Genomic DNA, 21,602 nt, shown 5'->3' on the forward strand with positions numbered 1-21,602 from the left:
TTTGTTTGCATTGCTCTTGTGTAATTTACAGCATTTTTGTATTTTTTGGATGATTTTATTGCTCAAACTGCAAGTTGGGAATTATTTAATCCGAGGTCTATACCAATTTTTAACTTTTTGCAAAAGCAAATGGTAAATTTATTTCGCTACATTTAGATTATTTTCAATAAATATTAAATTTTGCATTATTTTGTTTCGGCAGACTGTTCTTTATATAATACATAAAAAAATATTTAAAAAAAACAATAAACTAGTTTGAGATTTTATTGATCGAAAAAATTTCCTAAATTTTCACACAACATTAGATTTGAAAATATATAATTTCTATGGAAGCGTGTAAAATTTAAAAAGAATTAAAATCAAGCTAAAAAGTTTTTTATACAAAACAGGTGGAGATACATCAACTTTCATATGTTTCGGAAAGTAAGCATAATACAAAAGCCAAATGAACTGAAACGCGCTGATAAAATTAATCACGTATCTATTTTAATTGGTACTCAAAAATATTACCTAGAGTTTTGCTTTTTGTTTCTTCTTCAATAAAAAATTGTGCTTTTACAAAGGAAGTTTCCCATAGAACTTAAAAGCAGACGACAAATATATAAACTTATTTTCACTTTTTCTATAATTTTGGAGAACCTATAAAACTTTAAAACTAACTAAATGTATTTATTAATTACCTAATTAAAAAAACTCAAATACAAATCTAAATCCATTAAGCTCTAAACAATTTTATCCGAGGTGAGCAACAAAACCAAACACGATATTGCACTAAACTTTCCGTACAAACATCTATCCACACCACTCCGGCATGGGCGACTCGAAGCTCCACCCGTCTCCCTTGTACTTGTGGGCATGCAGGTACATCACCAAGTGTTCAGGTTTCGGGTCGGGCAGCGGGTTCACGCACTCCGGGCAATTCGGGTAAAAGTTCGGGTCGTTTTTCGAACTTTTTTCAACTTTCCGTTCGGCTTTTGGCTCGACAGGAGTTTTATCTTGCCACTCGGTGACAATTCTCTCAACGACTTCGTCCAATTTTCTGTCGCAAGGCCCGTGCCTGAACCTGCTGTCTCCCCACGCCGAATGGTTGTATATGGGGTCGTTGACGATCGGGTAGCCCAAATACTGCAGGTGAGCTCGGATTTGATGCGTTCTTCCTGAATACAAGTTTTTTTTTAATGTTTGAAGGAATTAATTTATAATTGTCATTTTATCCAGTAAATAAGTAATTAATCAAATTACAAACAAACATAAAAAACAATAAAAGTTTAATGTTCGATGTAGGTTGTATTGTATGAATCCAAGATGGTATTACATTTCAATAAAACATTGAAAATATTTGTTTAACAATCAACTGACCGGTTTTGGGAAAGCAGCGAACCACGCTTGTTTCGCCGTCGGTGCTGACCCGAACGAACTCGGTCTTGGCCTCCTTGCTCTGCATTCCGGCCACCTCCCACGCGCACACGTACCCCAGCTTGTGGCTGACCTGCGTGATCGGCGCCTCGCACGCTACTGTTTCACCTTGAGGGAAAACACCCACCACCTTGCACAGGTATTCTTTCTGTACCTGTTTGTTATAATATATCAATAAGTTCGGTTGCAAAATTAATACTGGCAATCCGTATGAGTACTTTAAAACAGTTGTCTTCAAGCTGATCAAAATCTGTGCACACTAAACTGCGACAAAATTTTATGTGCTCCCAATTTTTCAATTTAGTCCGCCGCTAGTGGTTGGACAACTTAGCGTTTTCTTTTTCCTCTTCATTACGAAGCATAGATTATCTAGTGTAAATTTTGAAAATTCCAGACCACAGAATATATAGTGTAAAATTTAAGCATTTTTGGTCTAGCTGGAAAGATTTATATGCTCCCTTTTTTGGTCGATAGATTAAATTAAAAATATACTACTAAAACTTTTATCTCTACCCCTTGAAATGAATAGATTGTATAAAAAACAACAAAATTTATTTCTGTGAACCCTTAAACAAATTTGACCCCACGAATGTACTCCGAAAAGACTACTGCTTCAAAGTAACTGCGGGTTATGAAATCAACGTAAATGTTGAATTTAAAAAATAATAATACATTTTTGGATAATTCTTTTAATAGTTATTGAAAGTATTCTATAAAAAACAAAAATTAAGTTCAGTACTTGTTGATTGTTCATTTATTTGTTTAGGTTTTTACGAGTATTTGATTTTTTGTAAGGTAAACGTGAATGTATTTAAATAGATAAATAGATTTTTTTTTAAATGAATATTTTTCTAAATATTCAGTTAAAAAAATATTACAAAATTAAGAAATATTGTTTATTAACTGAAAAAACTAACTTCACGTTGGCTAATTTGAAGGGAAAGTTCTCTAGAAACTTTGGAGCTTCTGGCAAATATGCACAATCCAGATGTGAGTAAATCGATTCGATGGCACACATAAATGTTCTTCAACTTGTTTTCCTGTTATGTTATGGGGATTCAAAATATTTTACCTTATAAGCTACTTTGTATCAATACACATATTAACTTTTAATTCAACAACCAAAATATAAATATGTATTTTACTAACTTTTGGAAATCTAGAAAGTGATATTCGATTACAATCATTGAATGCTTATTTACTATAACGATTATTAGCTGAACGAGATAAAAAACATAATAATATTGGAAAAAGTATATTAAAATTATTCTAAAGCAGGGTTTTTCAAAGTGGGTCAAGTGACAGCTATTCAGGGGGCCATGACCAGTAAAGGAGCCACAGGGGGTTATGAGGTCATAATTTGAAACTTACACTAGATATTCAGGAGTTGATGATGAAGAGCAAAAAAAAGAAAAAAAGGTCTTAGGTGTTTTTTATGGTAGTTTTTTGAGTAATCATGTTAAAGGGGCCATAGCTTTTATAATTTCTCTAAAGAGGGCCATTTGAAAAAAAATTTGAGAAACCCTTATGTATAATAATTAATTTTAAAAATTTTACAATAAACTGAATTAATAACCTTGTAAATTTGAAAAATTGATCATTCGTTCTTATTTACTAGAAACTGACTCTGACTTTGAGATTAATAAACATACTAAATTTTCTTACTTTTAGCCACATAGTTGCTTTTATTAACTAAAAAAGATTGCTCAATTTACTGAAATTTAAAGAGCTTATTTAAATAAAAATGTTTACTATTTGATTATACTTGAAAAAATCTCAATTATTTTTGCCACCGAAACTTGGTAGTAAATAAAATATTTAATTTGCATATATTTATTTACTTTTCTATACAAAATATGTGTAACAAATTATAAACTTTGTATATTTAAAGTATGTCATTTACAGTAACCTGTCGCTTGAGTACGCTCTTTGAACACAGTGCAAAAGTGCGTACTCAACTAGCAGCACGTAGTCAAGAAATCCTAGTCATTTTTATTACATTAGAAAGCCACTAAAATTAACAGACAACTATATAACATTAGCAGTAACAGAGAACTTTCAGAGATTTTTAATTATTTTAAAACTAATGCCACACATCAAGATATTGATGAATTTGTAGGAGGAATTCATGATGAAAGCAGTAAAATTTTCCAAGAAAAAATATAATATTAAGCAAACCGTTTTTTTTTTTATGAAAACCAAGAAGCAGTAAACAAAGAAGAGAAAATTACATCAGATGAGGATGAACCAATAGATGTTGGTAGTAATAGCCAAAGTTTACAAGCTACCAATATTCTTGATAATGTTTACACTAGAGTCTGTCACTCTAGAAGGAGAGTTGTCTTTAGCAGAAATACAAGTAGCTGCTGGTAAAAAACTGAGGAAAATTAGATCAGCTTTTAAAGACTTTCAAAATACTTGAAAAAAACTTGCGTACAACAAAAAAGTGTCTGCTAGACCTAAACAAGCTGCACTAAAAGACAAATTTTCTATATAGCATCCAGTTCTAAATAAATTTCAATTGCATTGTTCATTATTTTTGTTAAATATCAATATTTTTATATAGCTTTTTTATACGCTTTTTACATTTATCTTCAATCCTGGGGTGAGTGAATGTCAACTGCACTGTTCATTATTTTCGTTTATCTAAATTCTAATATGAATTTATTTAATATTTTTTATCCCTATTCTTTAATCCAAGGGTATGCAAATGTCAATTGCACTGCTCAATATTACGTTAAATAAATAAACTGTAATATATTTGTTTTAAATAATGTATTAAATATTTTACTAAAAATATGACATTTTTGTATTCTACTTTCTAGTGTTTATTTCTTAATTTCAAAACTAAAAAAATTCCATTTCGACCAAAGCGTTTTTTAAATAAAATAGTACGTCCTCAACCGGCAGGTCGGTGTTTTTATAAATTGCAACACATAACTTAAAACTATACTTCGTTTGAAACTTAAGAATAACAGGATATCAAAACTTTATGAACAATTGAGATAACTGAATTTATAAGTATCGTTATTGAAAACAGTAATTTATAGCATATTTTTACGAATATAACATTTTAACAAAAATAATTAAACATAGGTATGTAATGAAAAGTTTCATAAAACATAATAAATGTAACCAGCATTTAGGGAGCAATTTTTTTTAGTAATAACTAGCACTAGTCATGCTTAATTAATTAGGTAACAAACAATTTATTCAAATTTTAACTAAACTAGAAAATTTTTATTACAACTTATCAGCTTTTTTTTTATTTTAAATCGGGTCAAGATAAGAGTAATATTAAATCAAAAAGTGACCATAGTAATAAGTTAGTTAATTAAATCACATAAAAGCTGATTATATGTACTGTAGTATTAAATTTAAATTTTAAAAGTAAAAGGTATTTTTTCTGCAAAGCAATTATAACCTAAACTAAAAAACTACAAATATACAACTAAAAACTAATACGATTTTTATTAAAATTATTATTTTTATTTTTTTGCTCACCTGTCAAAGAAACTTTGTAAAGTCACACAAACCAGCTAAAAACGAAATACCATATATCAAAATAAAAATATAAATACTTGAAAACTAAGTATTAAGTAAAAAACGGAAATAAAATAGTTCATTCTTATAAATAAAGTCGAACAAAAAATTATTCTTGGTTTTAGAAATTGTAAAACTATAATGTGGTGTTTTTATTAAGTAAAAAAACAACATAACAAAATCATTAAGTTCTTTTAACAATAAAGTAATTGCCTTTTAATCATTTTTTTATAAAAAATGGAGCTCAAATACGATTTAAAACAAAAGCTAACAAAGCAGTAGATGCCTGTGTACTCAAGTTTATTTAAATTATTCATGTCTAAGTAAACTACGTATACAAGAATAGAAGACAGCTGAAAGCATTTGATTATAAATTACAGCGCTTAGAAAATTTCTTAGCAAAAACTGTTTCATAAGAGCAATTAAGTAAAAGTTTAGTAAAATGTAAACATAAATTTTGTTCGATTCTAAAGAATTGTCATGTTATTTTCGTTTTATAACTCATCACATAAATTATAAACTTTTAATTATTAAATATTTTTTAATTAATTATAAGTATTAGTTAAAAAAAACTTTTGGTATTATACTAGCAAGATACAACAACATATTATTAAACGGTCAATTATTTTACTCTAAGTTTTGATGAATAAGTTTTTTTAAATTTAAACTTACTTACTTAAAACACCAATATATATAGCTTTAATTTAATAGATAATATAAAAATATGAACAATACAAACTTACTTTTAGTTATAATTAAAACTTATGATTTTAAAGTTATTTGACATACTAGCAGAGTGAACTAATTACAGGTGTGTTGTGGTAAATTTTTCGTTATTCTTAACTTCTTTTATGAAGTATTTTATTAACATTTCCACTAAAGAAAATTTGAAATAATAGTTGATATAACTTCTTAATTAGGAAGTCTGTTTAAGCGTTTTAAAACACAAGGGACATTAACAATTATTTTTTATTAAAATACAATCGATTTTTGTTTGTTATTTCTTAAATATATCATGAAATTTACAATTGTCGTCATAAACTCTTTTTTTTTCACCAATAACAAAATTATAAGATATTAAAAGATTAGAAAATTTTATCTTAGATCAGTTTGAAATTTCAAATAACTCAAACTTTAAACTGTATCCTGGTGTATGACTCAATAACCGAAAGGCTTTTTCGTACACCAGGTCCTTAGACCAAATATTTGAGCGCTTTTTTTTTTCGTTCAATAAAAATACTAGTAAAAAAACAATAAGATTTAGTGATCAATTCTAGCCTTGAGTGTGAGAAAAATACAAACAACAACGTTTTCATAAAGATCTTAAAATAAGCATATTTTTATTAGAGTAAATAAAAACAGAAAATAATTGGGCTAAAAATGTAGTACAAATTAATTGTCTCAGTAAATATAAACCATAATCGAACTAATTTTAGTCTGTTTTTTATATGCACTTGAGTATCATTACAGTCATTAAATTATTAAAAGTTCAATTATGTCCAGCATATTAAAACTACCTTAGCCAGAATGTACACAAGTGTATTATCTCGATATCTGCTGCAGGGGTGAATTGGCATTCCAGAAGGTTTGTTTACTACTAAATACTTGTCATTGTCAACCAGCACATCGATTTTTGAAGCAGTTACTGGCCCTTCATGACGATGAACTCTTAAATTAAAATATAAATAAAAATGTTGTCTAAATATTATTAAAATACTTTCAGCATTATCTTACTCAAGTGAAATTGTCTCATGTAAATGTTTTTTTTGTAAAAACTTAAGATTAAACTTTTAGGATGCATCCAGTTTTTAATATGACAACAAATTAGTTTAAAAAATATTTTCCAACTTGCTAGAAATCAAATCATTGTTTTTCACAATGTAATCAAGGGAATTTATTTTCTTCAAGTTGACTAGAAAGTTTCCACATTTAGCAGCCTGCTCGTAGCAATCAATTGAGTAGAGGCGAAACTCTTTCGAATATATGTCTCTTAAAGACCTTCCAAGCCATCTACCTTAAACAAAGTTCATGTTAATTGTTCCACAATAAGCTAGTTCAACAAATGATATAAAGAACAAAAATGAAACGCTAACATGTTACTAAAGAACTTAATTTTCCAAATAACAAACACTTTTTCAAAGTGAGATTTATTGTAATTTCAGAAATAAATTTGTGTATTTTTTTAATTATTTAATTATATCAGTTTGTACTATTTAATTGTTTTCTAATATAATAAATACAGGGTTGCCACTCTTTGAGCCAAAAAATCCTCCCTGAGTGACCAAAAATTTCCCTGAGTAACCTTAAATTTCCCTGAGTATTTTTCAAATCTTAAAAAAAAAATTTCTCTTCTAACACAAATTATTAATACCTCATTCTCATTTTTCTTCTTTAATAATAAAAGGAAGGTTGTATGTGTATGCTTCTGCATTAAATTTATGAAAAAAACTGTTTTCAAAAACTCAATCTTAAAAGGTTTAAACCAATTAAAAATTAAAAACTAAATTTTTGCACAACTTTGTGTAAACTTGTTAGTTAACTTTCTACATAAAAGAATAAAGTTTAATTTGTTTGACAAAATTTATTTACTATAATAATATTTTCACATGAAGAACTCACTTAAATGCATACATAATAACTTCATTATGACTTGTATGTCTTTCCTAGCAACTGTTCTGAATGCAGTAAATAAAACTTAAAAGCTTAACATTATTGTAAAAAAACCTGCAAAAAGAAAGTTTAAAGAAATAGCTAAAGAAATATCTCATATCAAAGTACAACTTAATACCTAACAACTGATACAAAATAATCTAAAATTATTTTTTTTTTATGTCTTTTAGATGTTCATACACAATCTATTTTAAATAACTGAAAACATAATTTTGATTTTAAAACAATTTCACATTACCTAATAAAAAAATCTTAATACTGTTTTTTTAAGTATGCAATTTCTATCTATAGTTTTAATTTTATTTACAAGTTTATTTGCATTGTCCTTAGCAGCTATTCCTCTTGCTAATAATTCTTTCATTGCTTCTAAATCAGACTGTTTGTTGGCATCTGCGGTATATTTGTCACAGTGTTCATTCAAACATTTGAGTTGCTTTGTAAGTTTACTTTTTTGTTCTCCTAACTTGCTCAAAGCATCACCTTTATTTGGAACATTTTTAGCAAAGCGCTGTTGCTCAAGATATGCTAAATATTGGGCCCTAGAAGATTTTACAAATTTTAACAATTCAGAACTTAGTTCAACTGTGCTTGGTTCTAGACTGTTTGCATATAGATGATCTTTGATAATTCTTCGGGACCTTATTGTCATCTCTCCCATATTAGTTGATATTACTTCCTTATTTAAGCTAAAGCCCCGTTCAACACTTGCCTGGCCATTGTGAAGCACAAAAACAGCCTCAACGACTCTTGTTAAATCTTTATATTTGCTTGGGATATCGAGTGTGTCAAAATAAAAGGTGTCTAAACTGTGACTTTTTTCAAGAAAATTTTCAAAAAGTATTTGAGTGTTAGAAGAACTTAACAAATCAATGTATTGATTAATGCTGTCATCACCCTCTTTTGCTTTTAGTATCTTCATGCTGACAAGTTGTTGGACCAACCTTGTAAAGTTTCTGACACAACGGTCTTTACCCATTCAAATTAGACATGCAGGATTTAAAACAGCAGCCCTTCTTAAAAAGTTCAAACCAACAGTCATTCTTGTTTTAATTTTTTTATTATAGCAAATATAAAACTTAAAAAAACTACAATGTTAATACTAAGAATATTGAAGAACTAGCCGCAAGGCTAAAAAAATTCTAAATAACCACTTAAATAATAAAATTACTACTTTTGAACAAAATATTGAAACTGGATTAACTAAACCTCATTCTAGATCTAGAAAAAAAATTCCCTGAGATTTTCAAAAACTTCCCTGAAATTTGGAGAAAAAATCAAAACTTCCCTGAGTTTCCCTGAGTTAAAAGAAAAATGCCAAAATTCCCTGAGTTTCCCTGAGATTCCCTGAGTTTCCCTGAGATTTTCTACAGTTTGAAAATTCCCTGAGATTCCCTGAGTTCCCTGAGTGTGTGGCAACCCTGTAAATATAAAAACTACTTATAAAAGGCTATTTAAAATAACAATTGAAAATAAATAATATATCTAAAATAAGTAAATCTATTTTATTGAGACGAAGTTAAAGTAATCAAATTATGAATAACTTTTATTTGACCTCTTTTATTATTATAAGACTTTATCTTATTAAAATTAAATGAACAATAATTAGAGAATTTTAGTTTTGATATTTACAAAGATCTACACTTTATAGACCTTTTCTATTTTAAATTACAAAAGATAGTTCAAAAATTTAAACTTGTATTTTCAAAATATTTTGTTTTTGTTTACAATCAGCCTTATCATTACTTTTAGATACAGTATCATCAATAAAAATCATTAAACTATTATTATACTCAGTTACTTTTTAATATTTGATTTTTTTAATGTACATGTATTACACAATTTTTTGTTTAATGCTACTCTTGCAATTTTATAATCATTAATTTTAGAAGTTCAAACACAAATTTTATTTTCAGGTAAGAATAAGGTTTTTTTTTTCTTTGCCTGTTTTCAAATACTAAGATCATATAAAGAATTAACTTGATAAGAAAGAAATAGTATTTTTAGTGTGATATATGTAGTGTAACTGATTGGTCATACCAAAAAATTTGTTGTTTATTTTCTTTGTCTCACTAAGACTTATTGTTTACAAAAAAAGAAACTATTTATATATTTTTCTTTTTACTAAACTATTCAGTAGAAATTATTACTATGAATATTTTATATCTTTTTACATCTATAAATACTATAAGTTTTGTATAAAGATCACATATTTACATATTAATTTATCTCACTTCTGTCAAATTAAAAATTATTATTTTCTGAGATATTACTTATAATATTTCCAATCAAGGGTTTTATGGTAAACCTCTAACTATTGCCATACAAGTAAAAGCTAAAAAAGTATAAAGTATTTTTTTTTTAAAAGCATACAATGACTATATTCTCTATTGAATTTTTTGATCTAATCTATATAGTTTTTTTACCAATATAAATTCCTAACTGCATTTTTAATAAATACATACAAAAGAAATATTTTTGATAAAGAATTGATAAATTATTTTACTTAAAAACTGCAATTGCTTTTCTTTTATTATTTATTTTAGAAAATATATGTTAGAAATACAACAACTAACCTTTGGCAAAAGTATCAAAAGTGTAAAAATATGGTTTGACTTTTCTTAATCCATTTTCAAAATAGTATCTGTTAGTATTTGCTATAAAATCATCTCCAATTGTCTTATGACTACTAGAGTTTTCTGCTTTCTTTTTGTCATCTAAGTATCTATAACACCTTGCCCGCAAGCTTTTTCCTTTATTTTTTAACAAAGCACCATTTTTAGCCACTTCTTCTAATAAAGAAAGCTCCTTCACATTTTCATCCTCAACAAGCAACTTTGACTTTTTTATTTGACAGCTTTCCTCTGTGTTTTCAGCTGTACGTTTTGACATAGTTGATTTTATCTGATTGAAATAAAATCTGGTATGTTTAAATTATAAAAGTATAATAAAGCAATTATAAAAAATTTAAAAAGTGAAAAATGTATTGTACATAACTAAAAATAACTATTTTTATAAAACAAGATCCAGCCAAACCTGGTTTTAAATAACTTATTTTTTTTAGTTATTAATGCTAAACTAAACTTATTTTTTTTATTTGCTGATTACCTTTTTTTATACTATAGTTAAAAATTTAAATTTAATTAGATAAACAATTACTGGTTTATTAACTTTCATTTTGATCAACAACATTTTATTAATTCAACTAAGGAAATCATATGCCAATAATTTAAGAGAAAATTTACCTTTAGATTTGTTATTAGAAACTTCTAGCTATAGTATAGATAGAAAGAGTAACAAGAAAACAAGTATAAATATTTATCAATTTTCATAACATGCATCAATATAAAATTGTAAAAGAATATACTACAGTGGATCTGTTTATTTTTAATGGGTTACTTAAGTCTTTTATGATAACTTTTGATTAAAAATTTATTGTGGTTGTTTTTTAATAAATTGACACTTATAAAAAAATTTGACTATTACTGTCTTCAACTAATTTGATTTAGATCTTATTTTAGTCAAGACCTGACCAAATTCTGTAGACCAATAAAAAAGGGCACTTAATTGAGTCAAAAAATTAAACTATTTGATAATTTTTTTATTACCTAACACAGATGTTAGTTTCCTTTAATGACTAAAACACCCAACCAAACCAAGTCTAAGAGTCCATAACTGCACTGTATATTTTAAAAGTTTTGTTACAGGTTTACTTTACTGACATGTGTAATATTTTAAAACAGGACAGTCAAATATGCATTAAGACACTTTTGTACAAAGGGTCAAATATGCAAAAAGTTTCGATTTTGCACAAGAATAAAATACTAAATTAAAAAACAAAAACAATTAATTATCAACCAACCTTTAAAGACTTTAAACCAAAAAAAAACGTAATATACATAAGTGTAAACTTAACATAAAAACATAGTTTTAATTGTTAAAATAAACATTTAAATAACAAAACTGTCATAATTTTACAATAAGGGCATAGGAGAGGGTAAACACCCTTTTTTAGTTTTTGATCTTATTTTATATAGTTTTTACTAAGCTACAAAATGTTTTTTACAGATTTTAAAAATTCAAAATATTTTTTGAGATATAGCCAGTCAAAGTTGGAGGCAACAATAGGTTCCTTATGGGAGGCGCAAACTAAAACAGCAAAAATAGACTATTTCACTAAAAATCTACCTTCTCCTACGTTTTTTGAGATAACTACCTCAAATTTTCAGGACATGTTCCTTGATATATTTAGAAAATTCTGTCAGAAAGAATTTTTTTAAAGTTAAAAAAAAATTATTTAAATAATAAACAAAAAAACAGTTTTTTTTTTGTTTTTTTGTTATAATGTTTTTTTTAATAATTTTTTAAGAATAATTTTTTTAAATAAACATGTTTTTTTTAATAGACTAAAAATAGTCTATATTTAGTGATTTCTAGTTATTTGCTGTTTTAGTTTGCGCCTCCCATAAGGAACCTATTGTTGCCTACAACTTTGACCGGCAATATTTCAAAAATTATTTTGAAATTTTTAAACTAATTATTACTTAACTTTTTTTATTTAATAACCTTCATGAAACTTAGTGTTTAAAGAATCCTTATTCAAAAATACAAAGTAAAGATTTTAAGTATTATTTTGAAATTTTTAAATCTGTAAAAATCGTCTTGTAGCTTAGTAAAAACTATATAAAATAAGATCAAAAACCAAAAAAGGGTGTTTACCCCCCCCCCCCCCCTATGCCCATAATACAACCAAAATATCTAAATTACAATAAAATAAAAACACAATTATAAATATTGTAATAGTAAAACTCAAAATATGAAGGGCATGGGGGGATAATCACCTTTTTTAAAATTTAGTCTTATTTCCCCTAAATATAGTCTCCTATGCCCTTAATCAACTAATAACTTTAATAAAATTGGTGTTGACATTTATTATGTTTAGCTTCACAAGATTTATTTCAAAATTATGAATATAGTGGCTAAATTAAATAAAAAACATTGAAACTTGAATAGAGAAATAAAGCTATTTGAATAGTTATGAAGCTATTTGCAAAAATGTTATAATTTTATTTTAACAATTTTTTTTTCTTCAGTTTATTGTATACCCAATATTAAAACTTTTATGTCTCAGTTCATTCAGTTAATATTGCCTTTTGTGCATAAAGCTTTAAAAATTAGAAAACCAGAATAAAAAAAGGTAAACTGACTGAATTAGAAGTATATAGTTTATTTTTAAATATAGTTAATTTTTAGATGATTAAGATAAGCAACTTTTAGTTCACTTTTGAACCCTTGAGTAATCTTAAATCTTTATTAGTATTTTTTTCACATTTTAAACAACTCAACTTCTCCAATGTACACTTTATAAAAAGTGTTATAAATTTATTGTATCTTTACTTTCATCTTTTTTACAATTTCTTACATTTATCAACTTACATAAATTCATCATTTAAAATCATTACTTAACTTTTTTTATTTGTTAACCTTCATGAAACTTAGTGTTTAAAGAATCCTTATTCAAAAGTACAAAGTAAAGATTTAAGACCTATATATTTACAACAAATTACAATCATTTAGTATTTCACATGAAGTAAAAAATTTAAAAGGGTTTCATTGAGGTGTCACATTTTTATACATATGTGGAACAATACTGATTGATAAACCAAGTAACAACATCTCATATCCTATGTGAAATCAATGTTACTAAGAATTTAAAATGTTTATTTTTAAACCTAATTCAAATAAAAAATAAATACTTTTTAAAAAATAAAATTTATTTTAAATAGACAAGACCTTAAAAGGTATCCAAGTGTTGTGCAACTCTATACCAGAAAGAATTTTCGTGCACCAGGTCCTAGGACAAAAATATTTTGAGTGCTTTTTTTGGCGTTCAAAAAGCTATACTAGGAATTAATTATAGGTCAGTTTAATAAATATCTATCTGGTTTACATGCACAGTGTATAGTCATATCTGCTTTTTTTTGATTAACTTTTTTAGCTTTATGCAAACAAAATTTTTAACGTTATAAAAATGTAGTTTTTACATTAGCTTGTTTTTATTAATTTAATAAAGAAGTAAACATTACTAGATGTATTATATATAATAAGTTTAAATTAATACACTGAACAGTGGTCGAAAACTATTTTAAATACTAACAACTTGCCTAAAATAATAATAAGAATGCTTATAAAAATTTAATTAAAAAATGTTTATCAAATAAATATTAATCTTAACACTTATTTGTGAGTATTTTTAAACTACTATTAATTTAGTATACAAATTAAAAACATTATCTACTAAATGTAATTTAATATTTTAAAAAGAATTAATTAACTATCTATTTACTTAGCCAGTAGTATGAATATCAAATTTGTAAAATTTAGAAAGTGTAAGGCATTGTTAATAATACTGAAAATAATATACTTAATAAACTCATATCAGTTTACACTATGTAACTGATATGTTATCATAAGTATCTGTTTTATATTCAAACTACACAGATTTATAAATTCTTTATTTACTTTTTTACTATAATAACTTAATATTTAAAAAATAAGTTTATTTGTGTGAAAAATTTTTTTCTTAGCCTCACTTAACAAACTTTTCCATATTTTCAACTACAAGTTTTTAAAATTTATAACCTAATATTTACAACAATAACTAAAAATAAAGGTTTAGTATATAAATTTAAGTTTTATAAATCTATTTATAAGATCCAATCTAAGCTAAATGAATTTTTAGTATATATTTTTTATTTAAGTTATTTTACAATAAATTTAAGGTCTTCTTAAAAATTATTAACACATTTTTAAATCTTAGTAAAATCATAAAACAGTAATCTGAGTTGTTTGAATTACTTTTTTATTATGTATATTACTCTATGTAATCAATAAAAGTTTTGTTTTTTCATAAATTTTAATGGGTATCAAAGCATGTTTTGGACAAAAAATATTAGCTATTTAAAGAAAAATAAATAAATATGACCTGTATACTACTTTCTGTGGTTACATGGCAATTTAAATTACAACAATTCAATTTTTGTAAAAACTTTTAAGGAATCACATCTCTAAAAGTAGTTTGTATTTGAAAAAATAAAATATCTATATGTACTTCCAAATTAATAAGGATGGTAAAAAAAATAATATTTATATAATTATTTAAATTTACTATAATTAAGTAAGTTAAAAACTTATTTTAGCCATTCTCAAAGAGTAATTTTTAGAAAAAATGCTTTATTAAAAACTATAAAAATGTGTTTTTCTTTATTAAGTACGCAAAGTGTCTTAAACATTAAAATTTATTTTTTGTATTAAATTTAAACCATAATAAGAGAATTTTTCTAACAAATTAAATATAATTTAGCATATTATACTTATATTATGTAATCTACTGTGAAAATTAAAACAAGTTGAAAACCACACCACATTTAAAATCTTTTTTTTTTATCTTTTCAGCTACTCTTTACCAATAACAATATTTCATGTTTCACAAATTACTTTGAAACTAGATGATAGATATGATGATAAGCAAAAATAAATCATGTAATAAAAAGTAGACCTACATAATTGGATAAAACTTAATAATTTGAATAACTTTTGTAATGACTGAAATTTTTTGTGGGTGTAAATATAATGCACTTGGTGTTATAAGAATTATTATAATAATTAAATGCATAAACTAAAAATCATAATTTTACAAGAAACAAAACCAGGCTTTGTAAATAACACTGTAAGATAGATCTAAATTCATGAAAATAAAATGGTTTTGTAGTAAAAACTATTTAGTATCTTGTAAATCTTGTTAGGCTATTATTTTTTTTGAGTAAAAAACTTTACAGAGTCTATATTAGTAACTTTACTATCCTATTAGCATAGCATCAAAAACCCTACCAGGTACTATTTAGTTTAACTTTTTGCCAGAATTTTTTGGAATTTGAATATGTTTATACATTAGGGGGGTAGGAGTCAAATATGCACAAAGTGACAGTTTTGCACGGAATGATTTTTTTTCTTTTTTATTTTTATTTTTTTTTTTTTATAACTTTTTATTTCACTATCACTGTTACCCCTAACCCTTACCCTCAGTTGGTAACTTTTTTTTCTTGTTTTTTTTTAATTAATTCTAATAATATTTTTATTATTGTTTTATATTTGTATTAGTTACTACTTGTTTTATATTTTCACTCACTGTTACCCCTGACCCTTGGTCAATAACTTTTTTTCTAAATAATTTATTCTTTTTTTTTTGATTTTTTTTAATAATAGTTTTTATTAGTTTTTTTTTTATTTTTTTTTTACTATCACTGTTACCTCTAACCCTTGGTTGGTAACTTATTTTTTCTTGGTTTTTTAATGTTTTTTATTTTTACCCTTGTGCAAGAATGACCCTTTGTGCAAAAGTGTCCATTTGTGCATATTTGACCCTTTGTGCAAAAGTGTCTTTGTGCATATTTGACCTGTTCACACATTAGGGTGCTATTATTAGAATGCTTTCATAAAACTTTCTTAAAATTGTCTTAAATTATGCACAATGTGCCTGTGTTATAATTGGCCAAATGTTAAAAAAACAGCTAAAAACTAGAAGGTTGAATTTTTTGGGTCCCGTAAATTGGTATAGTTTTTAGAAAATCTAATATAGCCTCTATAATTGTGGTATTTACCAAGTAGAAAAAAAAATTAAGGTGAAAACTCAAAATTTGCCGTGTCTTTAAGCACCTTAATATACATATATGTATGTTAAATATGTGGTTTTTAGCTGATTAAAATCTGGCAACTATGCCTCATAGGAACATATTAAACGTTATGGTATCAATAAACAATTCATAAGAATGAATATGCCAGTAAAGGACTAAAGGTTCCAAAGGGTTTTACAATTGAAATTTAGTTTGTATATCTTATTTTTACTACCAGAAATTTTTCTACTGCTTAAGAAAACTTTTTTATCAGTAATCTAATAAAAGTAACTTTTTTTATCAGGAATCTAAGTTGGTGAGCTTAATTGGTTGCTTATAGAATATAGAAACTAAAAAACTTATATTTAGTTTTTTAACCAACCTTGTTGATTTTTTTATAGTAGGTCCATTACCAATCTTAAAGTCATATTATTAAATTTTAAATCACTGTCTGTAACTCATAGAAAACTTTAATATGTTTTAAAATTAGCCTTGGTATAGAAAGTTTATAGTGATTTCAATTTTTAAAGCAAAAATAAGAGTAGAAAAAATAAATCATTTTGGTTAAGAAAATTATTAAAAACTTTTAACTACATAGTTTGGTCATATTGTTTGTCTGAATTTATCTTTGAACCAATATTTAAATAAAATTAACCTGTAAAAATATAAATTTCTGTATTAACTGTATTTCATTGGAATTAATTTTACAATTGAAGTATTGCAATGGTTTTGTCAGGACATTCATTCAAACCTAAAAATAATATCTTATTAAATTACCTAACACTTAAACCCAACTACCTTATAGTAAAATAAATTTTTATGACTATATGTCTTATTTGAGTTAGATGTTTTTAATAGTTACAAACTAGATTTAAACATTTTAATACTGAGAAAATATTAAATATATATAAAACTAGGGGTGGAATGGTATACTTTTTAATTTGAGTAAAGCACTGTTTAAGAAACTTTCTAGAAGTAAAAATTTAAAAATTCTGAAAAAATATTTTTGATATGGAATAAGAAAAAGGGGGCAGTAGTTTTTTGATCAAAACTTCTGTATCTATTTTAAATTTATGAGTTTTAGCTGAGAGATCTTAAAAGTTCTATAATGAAATTAAATTTATTACAAAGTTGTTTTGAAATATCATATTACAGAGATTCTTTAAAATGCATACATAATGTTAAAACCAAATACTAAATAACAGAGTGATAAGTACTTAAGGAACAAAACAAATTGAAAATTGTGAGGAAGTAAATTTAATACTTAGCTAGTTAAAAAAGCTTTGTCATTTACCTAGTTAGGTTAAGACCAAATTTATTTAGTGGTGTATAATTTAGTGGTGAAAGAACTTGATGATTTTTCAATTAAAATATTTTACTGACCAGCCTACTACTTGTTTTATTTAATTAATCATTAATTAATTTGTTAAGTAAGTTACTAATTTAATTATCAATTATTTTTCAGTATATAACACATTTAAATCACATTTAACTCCAAGTTTAACTATGCCAATATAATTTTTACAACATGTAAAATTAAAATAGAAACATTTTTAATACAATTTACTTTCCTAACAAAACTTTTGATTGGTTGTGATATTTAAAAACAAGTGCAACTGTGTTAAAAATTTTACGTACATCAAATTTTATGTCAGTATTATTTTCTTTTTGATTAAAATAAAGTTAAAAAATATTTAAATACTGTCAACTAACTTTTTTTTTTCCAGATTACTTATAATGATTTATAATTTAATTTAGAAACATAAAATTATCAGTAATTATATTGAGACTATTAATAAGTAGAGTATAGATAAGGACTTTGAAAAAGAAATATACAATTTTACATTAACCTATTTTTCACTTATACTTGCTAATTGATCAAATCAACTTTAACAAAATTCATTTAAACTTTTGTTTTTTTTTGTTAGTAAAGCAATTAGTTATAATTTTTGAAATATTATAGATATAAATTAAAAAATACATTTACCTTGACCGTTATTGAAGGTTTGAGATATTACCTTTTAAACTTATATAAAAAACAACTCTGCAATACACAAAAACATGTTTTCATTTATTTCAATTCAATCTATAATGACATACTTTGTAAAAATTCTTCTGTAACATATTTTATGTGTGCGCACATTTTTTTAAGTATATTTTTAACATTTTTACAACAAACAAATAATTGTAGATATGCACAAGTTAAAACTGCACAAGCATGTGAAAACTTTAAATCTAAATAGGACCAAGAGATTAATTACTGTACAAAAAAATAAGTTTGGGCGCACACACAAGTTAAAATTTCATCTAAACTAATCATTTCACAAAATTCATAGTTACAAACAAAATATAACTTATAAAAATCCTGAACATAAAAATGTTATGTAAGCAACATATTAACTTTATTAGTTAAAGCAAAGAGTTAACTGCTATTAATTAGATGTTACTAAGCGTTATTACTTTAGCATTAACAACAATGTACATTAGATTTTACTTTTACAGATAATTAAGATTTATAAAATCACATAACAATTTAGCTTTACTTGTATTTACTTGTATTAACTTTATTAAATTTTTTTTGTCAATTTAAAAAAACATACTCATTTATAAACTTCAAATTGTAAACCTTCATTTTTTATAGTTTTCAAACAAATATAGAAGTGGTCAATACTATTTTTGGAATGTTGCAAACACAGAATTACAAAATAGATATAAACCAAATTAACTATATTGTAAGCCACTTTAACATCAAAGATGCTAAGATTGTAAACAGTCTTTCAAAAGTTTACACTGCAGTTCACAAACAAAGAGTTGGCAGTCAGCGCTAACTAAAAGATTCACAAAACAACAAAAAACACACTGCAAGGTTTTTGTTTCATAATTATCACATACAACTTATAAAAAAGTTAGCCCAACTCAATTAATAAAACAGTTTTACATTATCAAACAAAGATAAAAATCATCAAAAAATGTTAATATGTTGCAACAAATACATTTAAGTGAACAGGGTTTAAAACAGAGCAGTATATACAGCAAATAATAAGTAATTTAAAGTTTTAAAATTTCTTAAAATATTTTTAAAACTAGCAAGAAACATTAAACAAATGCATGCATTAATAACATTTAAGTTTGTCTAAACTGTTCATAAAAAAGTGTGTGCGTCCATCTCTGGTCCATTAGTATCAGGTCACAGCAGTGCAATTACTATTGTTAGTGTCTAATTAGTTAGCACCAACATCAGATGATGAATTTTGCATTCTGGATTTCATCTCCTCAACTGCATTAGCCTTGTTTAGCACCTCCCTTATTTTGCGTTGGGCAGACTGAATTGAATAAAAGTGACCATTCATTTTCACTGGAACTTGATCCATACCTTCTGTTTCAGATTGGCGCGGAATTACCACTTCTGAGCCAGTTATCCTTTGAAGTTCTCTTACATTGTTGCCTCCTTTACCAATGAGGCGACCAACAATTGAGGCTGGTATCATCATCTCTGATGTCAACCTCATATCATGGTCATTTTGGAAGTAACCTTCTTGTTTAAGCTTCTCAAAAATGCAGTATTGAGAGCGCCATTGACCTTCAGGACTGCCCATAATTGTGAGCCTCCTTAACTTGTCATCATCACTGTCTTCTGGATTGACAATTTTGATAGAGGTATTGGCCATTCTAGAAACATTTCTAATGTGAGCTCCTTTTGAACCAATCATAGCTCCTACAGACTCAGCTGGAATATATAAAGTACAGGTCTCACTTGGAACTTTAGCAGCATCTCCTGCCATATTTGGTCCATTTCTGTAATTGTAACCAGAACCTCCTAGACCATCTCCTCTCATTCCAAAACTGTTAATACCAGGGAACATGCTTACGGGATTCATACCCATGCCAGAAAAAGATAATGGCTGTTGATAAGCTGCCCTCATGTCATTTTCATAACAGCTTCTCAGCTTTTCCATTAAAAGCAATTCTGCTTTAGCACATTCTTCACCATAGATAGAAACTGTACGCTCAGAATTGTTAGTATGCATTTCTCCAACTCCATTAGAAATAGCAATTCTACATCCTGTTTTCTCCTGGATAGTTTTCAAGTTACGCCCTTCTTTGCCAATGAGTCTACCTATTAATGAATTGTGAGCAAGAATTTTTAATGGAAGCTCATTTCTTCCATCTTCAATAAATCCTCCTTCATTGGCCTTTGCGCTTTTTTCTTCTTCTTTAATTATATCAAATATGTTACTAACTGCTTCCCCACAAGCTTCAACAGAACCATTGATAGTAATGGCTTTCTCAGTTGCTCCAGGATTGTCTTTGCGGTGAACATCAATTCTTGCATGGGTTTTTTGAGTAATTGCTCTGATACACTCACCTCCTTTGCCTATGATGGCTCCAACAAACTGACTGGGGACTAACATTCTAGTTGGAAGCTCAGGAAGAGGTTTTTGTCTAAAGTTTCCTCCATTTCCATAGCCATTTGGCTGGCCATAACCTCCATTCATAAAATTCCTTGGTCTTGCTGGTCTGATGACATCTGAAGGGTCAGGTATTAATGAAACATAGAGGTTTTGGCCAGACACGACCCTTTTTCCCAACTCACGATAAGCCATTTGAGCATGTTGATATTCAACATAAGTTACCTTTACCGCAGCTGTATCCCCTTCACTTGAAACCTGCTCACAGTTTTCAACTTTGCCAAAGCTACCAAGCATTGTATCAAGTTCTTCCCAGTTCAAATGAGAAGGAATATTTCTCACATAAATTCTCCTTGGTCTCGAGTCTTTAGGCACCTGCATCTCTACAGAAATACCTTTTCCACCAATTGCATATCCATTCATGCTGTCAAGAGCTTTCTCACATGAGACAGAATCTTTGCAGTCAGCAAATGCAAATCCTTTAGCATTGATGGAAACATCTGTGATCTCAATGTTCATTTGATTAAAGGCTTTGCATAGTTGTTCTTCAGTGAAGTCAGATGGTAGATTTTTGATATAGATTTTACTCATGTTGAATTTTGGATTAAGATATGACTGTTAAACTGAAATCCGATCCAAATTTACCAAATAGAATTTGCCAGTGAAAATTAATGGGTTTTGTCCTTTTAATCCAGAGAAGTTTTTAAAGTTTATTTTTCTGTTAGTTGTTTCAAGTTCTAAAATGGCTTTATCAATACAGTTTAAAATAAAGTTGGCAACACTAAAAAGGTATCAAGGAAGAAAATGATAGTCAGTGGAGGAATTGGTTTCGTTATATGTACTTTATTTCTCGGAACGAGCACCTTTATGCAGGCAGCAGGATAGCAGCACTGGG

The 21,602-nt window shown here is 26.6% G+C and overlaps 2 protein-coding genes across 2 annotated transcripts; both read right to left on the reverse strand.

The window, feature by feature from the left end:
• Positions 1–765: 765 nt before the first annotated feature.
• Positions 766–18,341, reverse strand: LOC145847989 (uncharacterized). The gene is made up of 8 exons (XM_082953786.1): positions 18,286–18,341; positions 16,954–17,049; positions 10,203–10,530; positions 6,808–6,973; positions 6,477–6,627; positions 2,334–2,456; positions 1,360–1,570; positions 766–1,157 (listed from the first exon to the last, which is right to left on the reverse strand). The coding sequence occupies exons 2-8, from the start codon at positions 17,041–17,043 to the stop codon at positions 793–795; spliced, it is 1,434 nt and encodes a 477-aa protein (XP_082809912.1). The 5' UTR covers positions 17,044–17,049; positions 18,286–18,341; the 3' UTR covers positions 766–792.
• A 6-nt stretch (positions 18,342–18,347) lies between these two features.
• LOC145847990 (insulin-like growth factor 2 mRNA-binding protein 1) lies at positions 18,348–21,398 on the reverse strand. Its single transcript, XM_082953787.1, has one exon. It carries the CDS (start codon positions 21,296–21,298, stop codon positions 19,520–19,522), a length of 1,779 nt encoding a protein of 592 aa, XP_082809913.1. The 5' UTR covers positions 21,299–21,398; the 3' UTR covers positions 18,348–19,519.
• Between the last annotated feature and the right edge of the window lie 204 nt (positions 21,399–21,602).

Source organism: Thalia democratica, unplaced genomic scaffold, assembly GCF_965202585.1.
Source record: "Thalia democratica unplaced genomic scaffold, ktThaDemo2.hap1.1 HAP1_SCAFFOLD_1184, whole genome shotgun sequence".
In the NCBI taxonomy this organism is placed as follows: Eukaryota; Metazoa; Chordata; class Thaliacea; order Salpida; family Salpidae; genus Thalia; species Thalia democratica.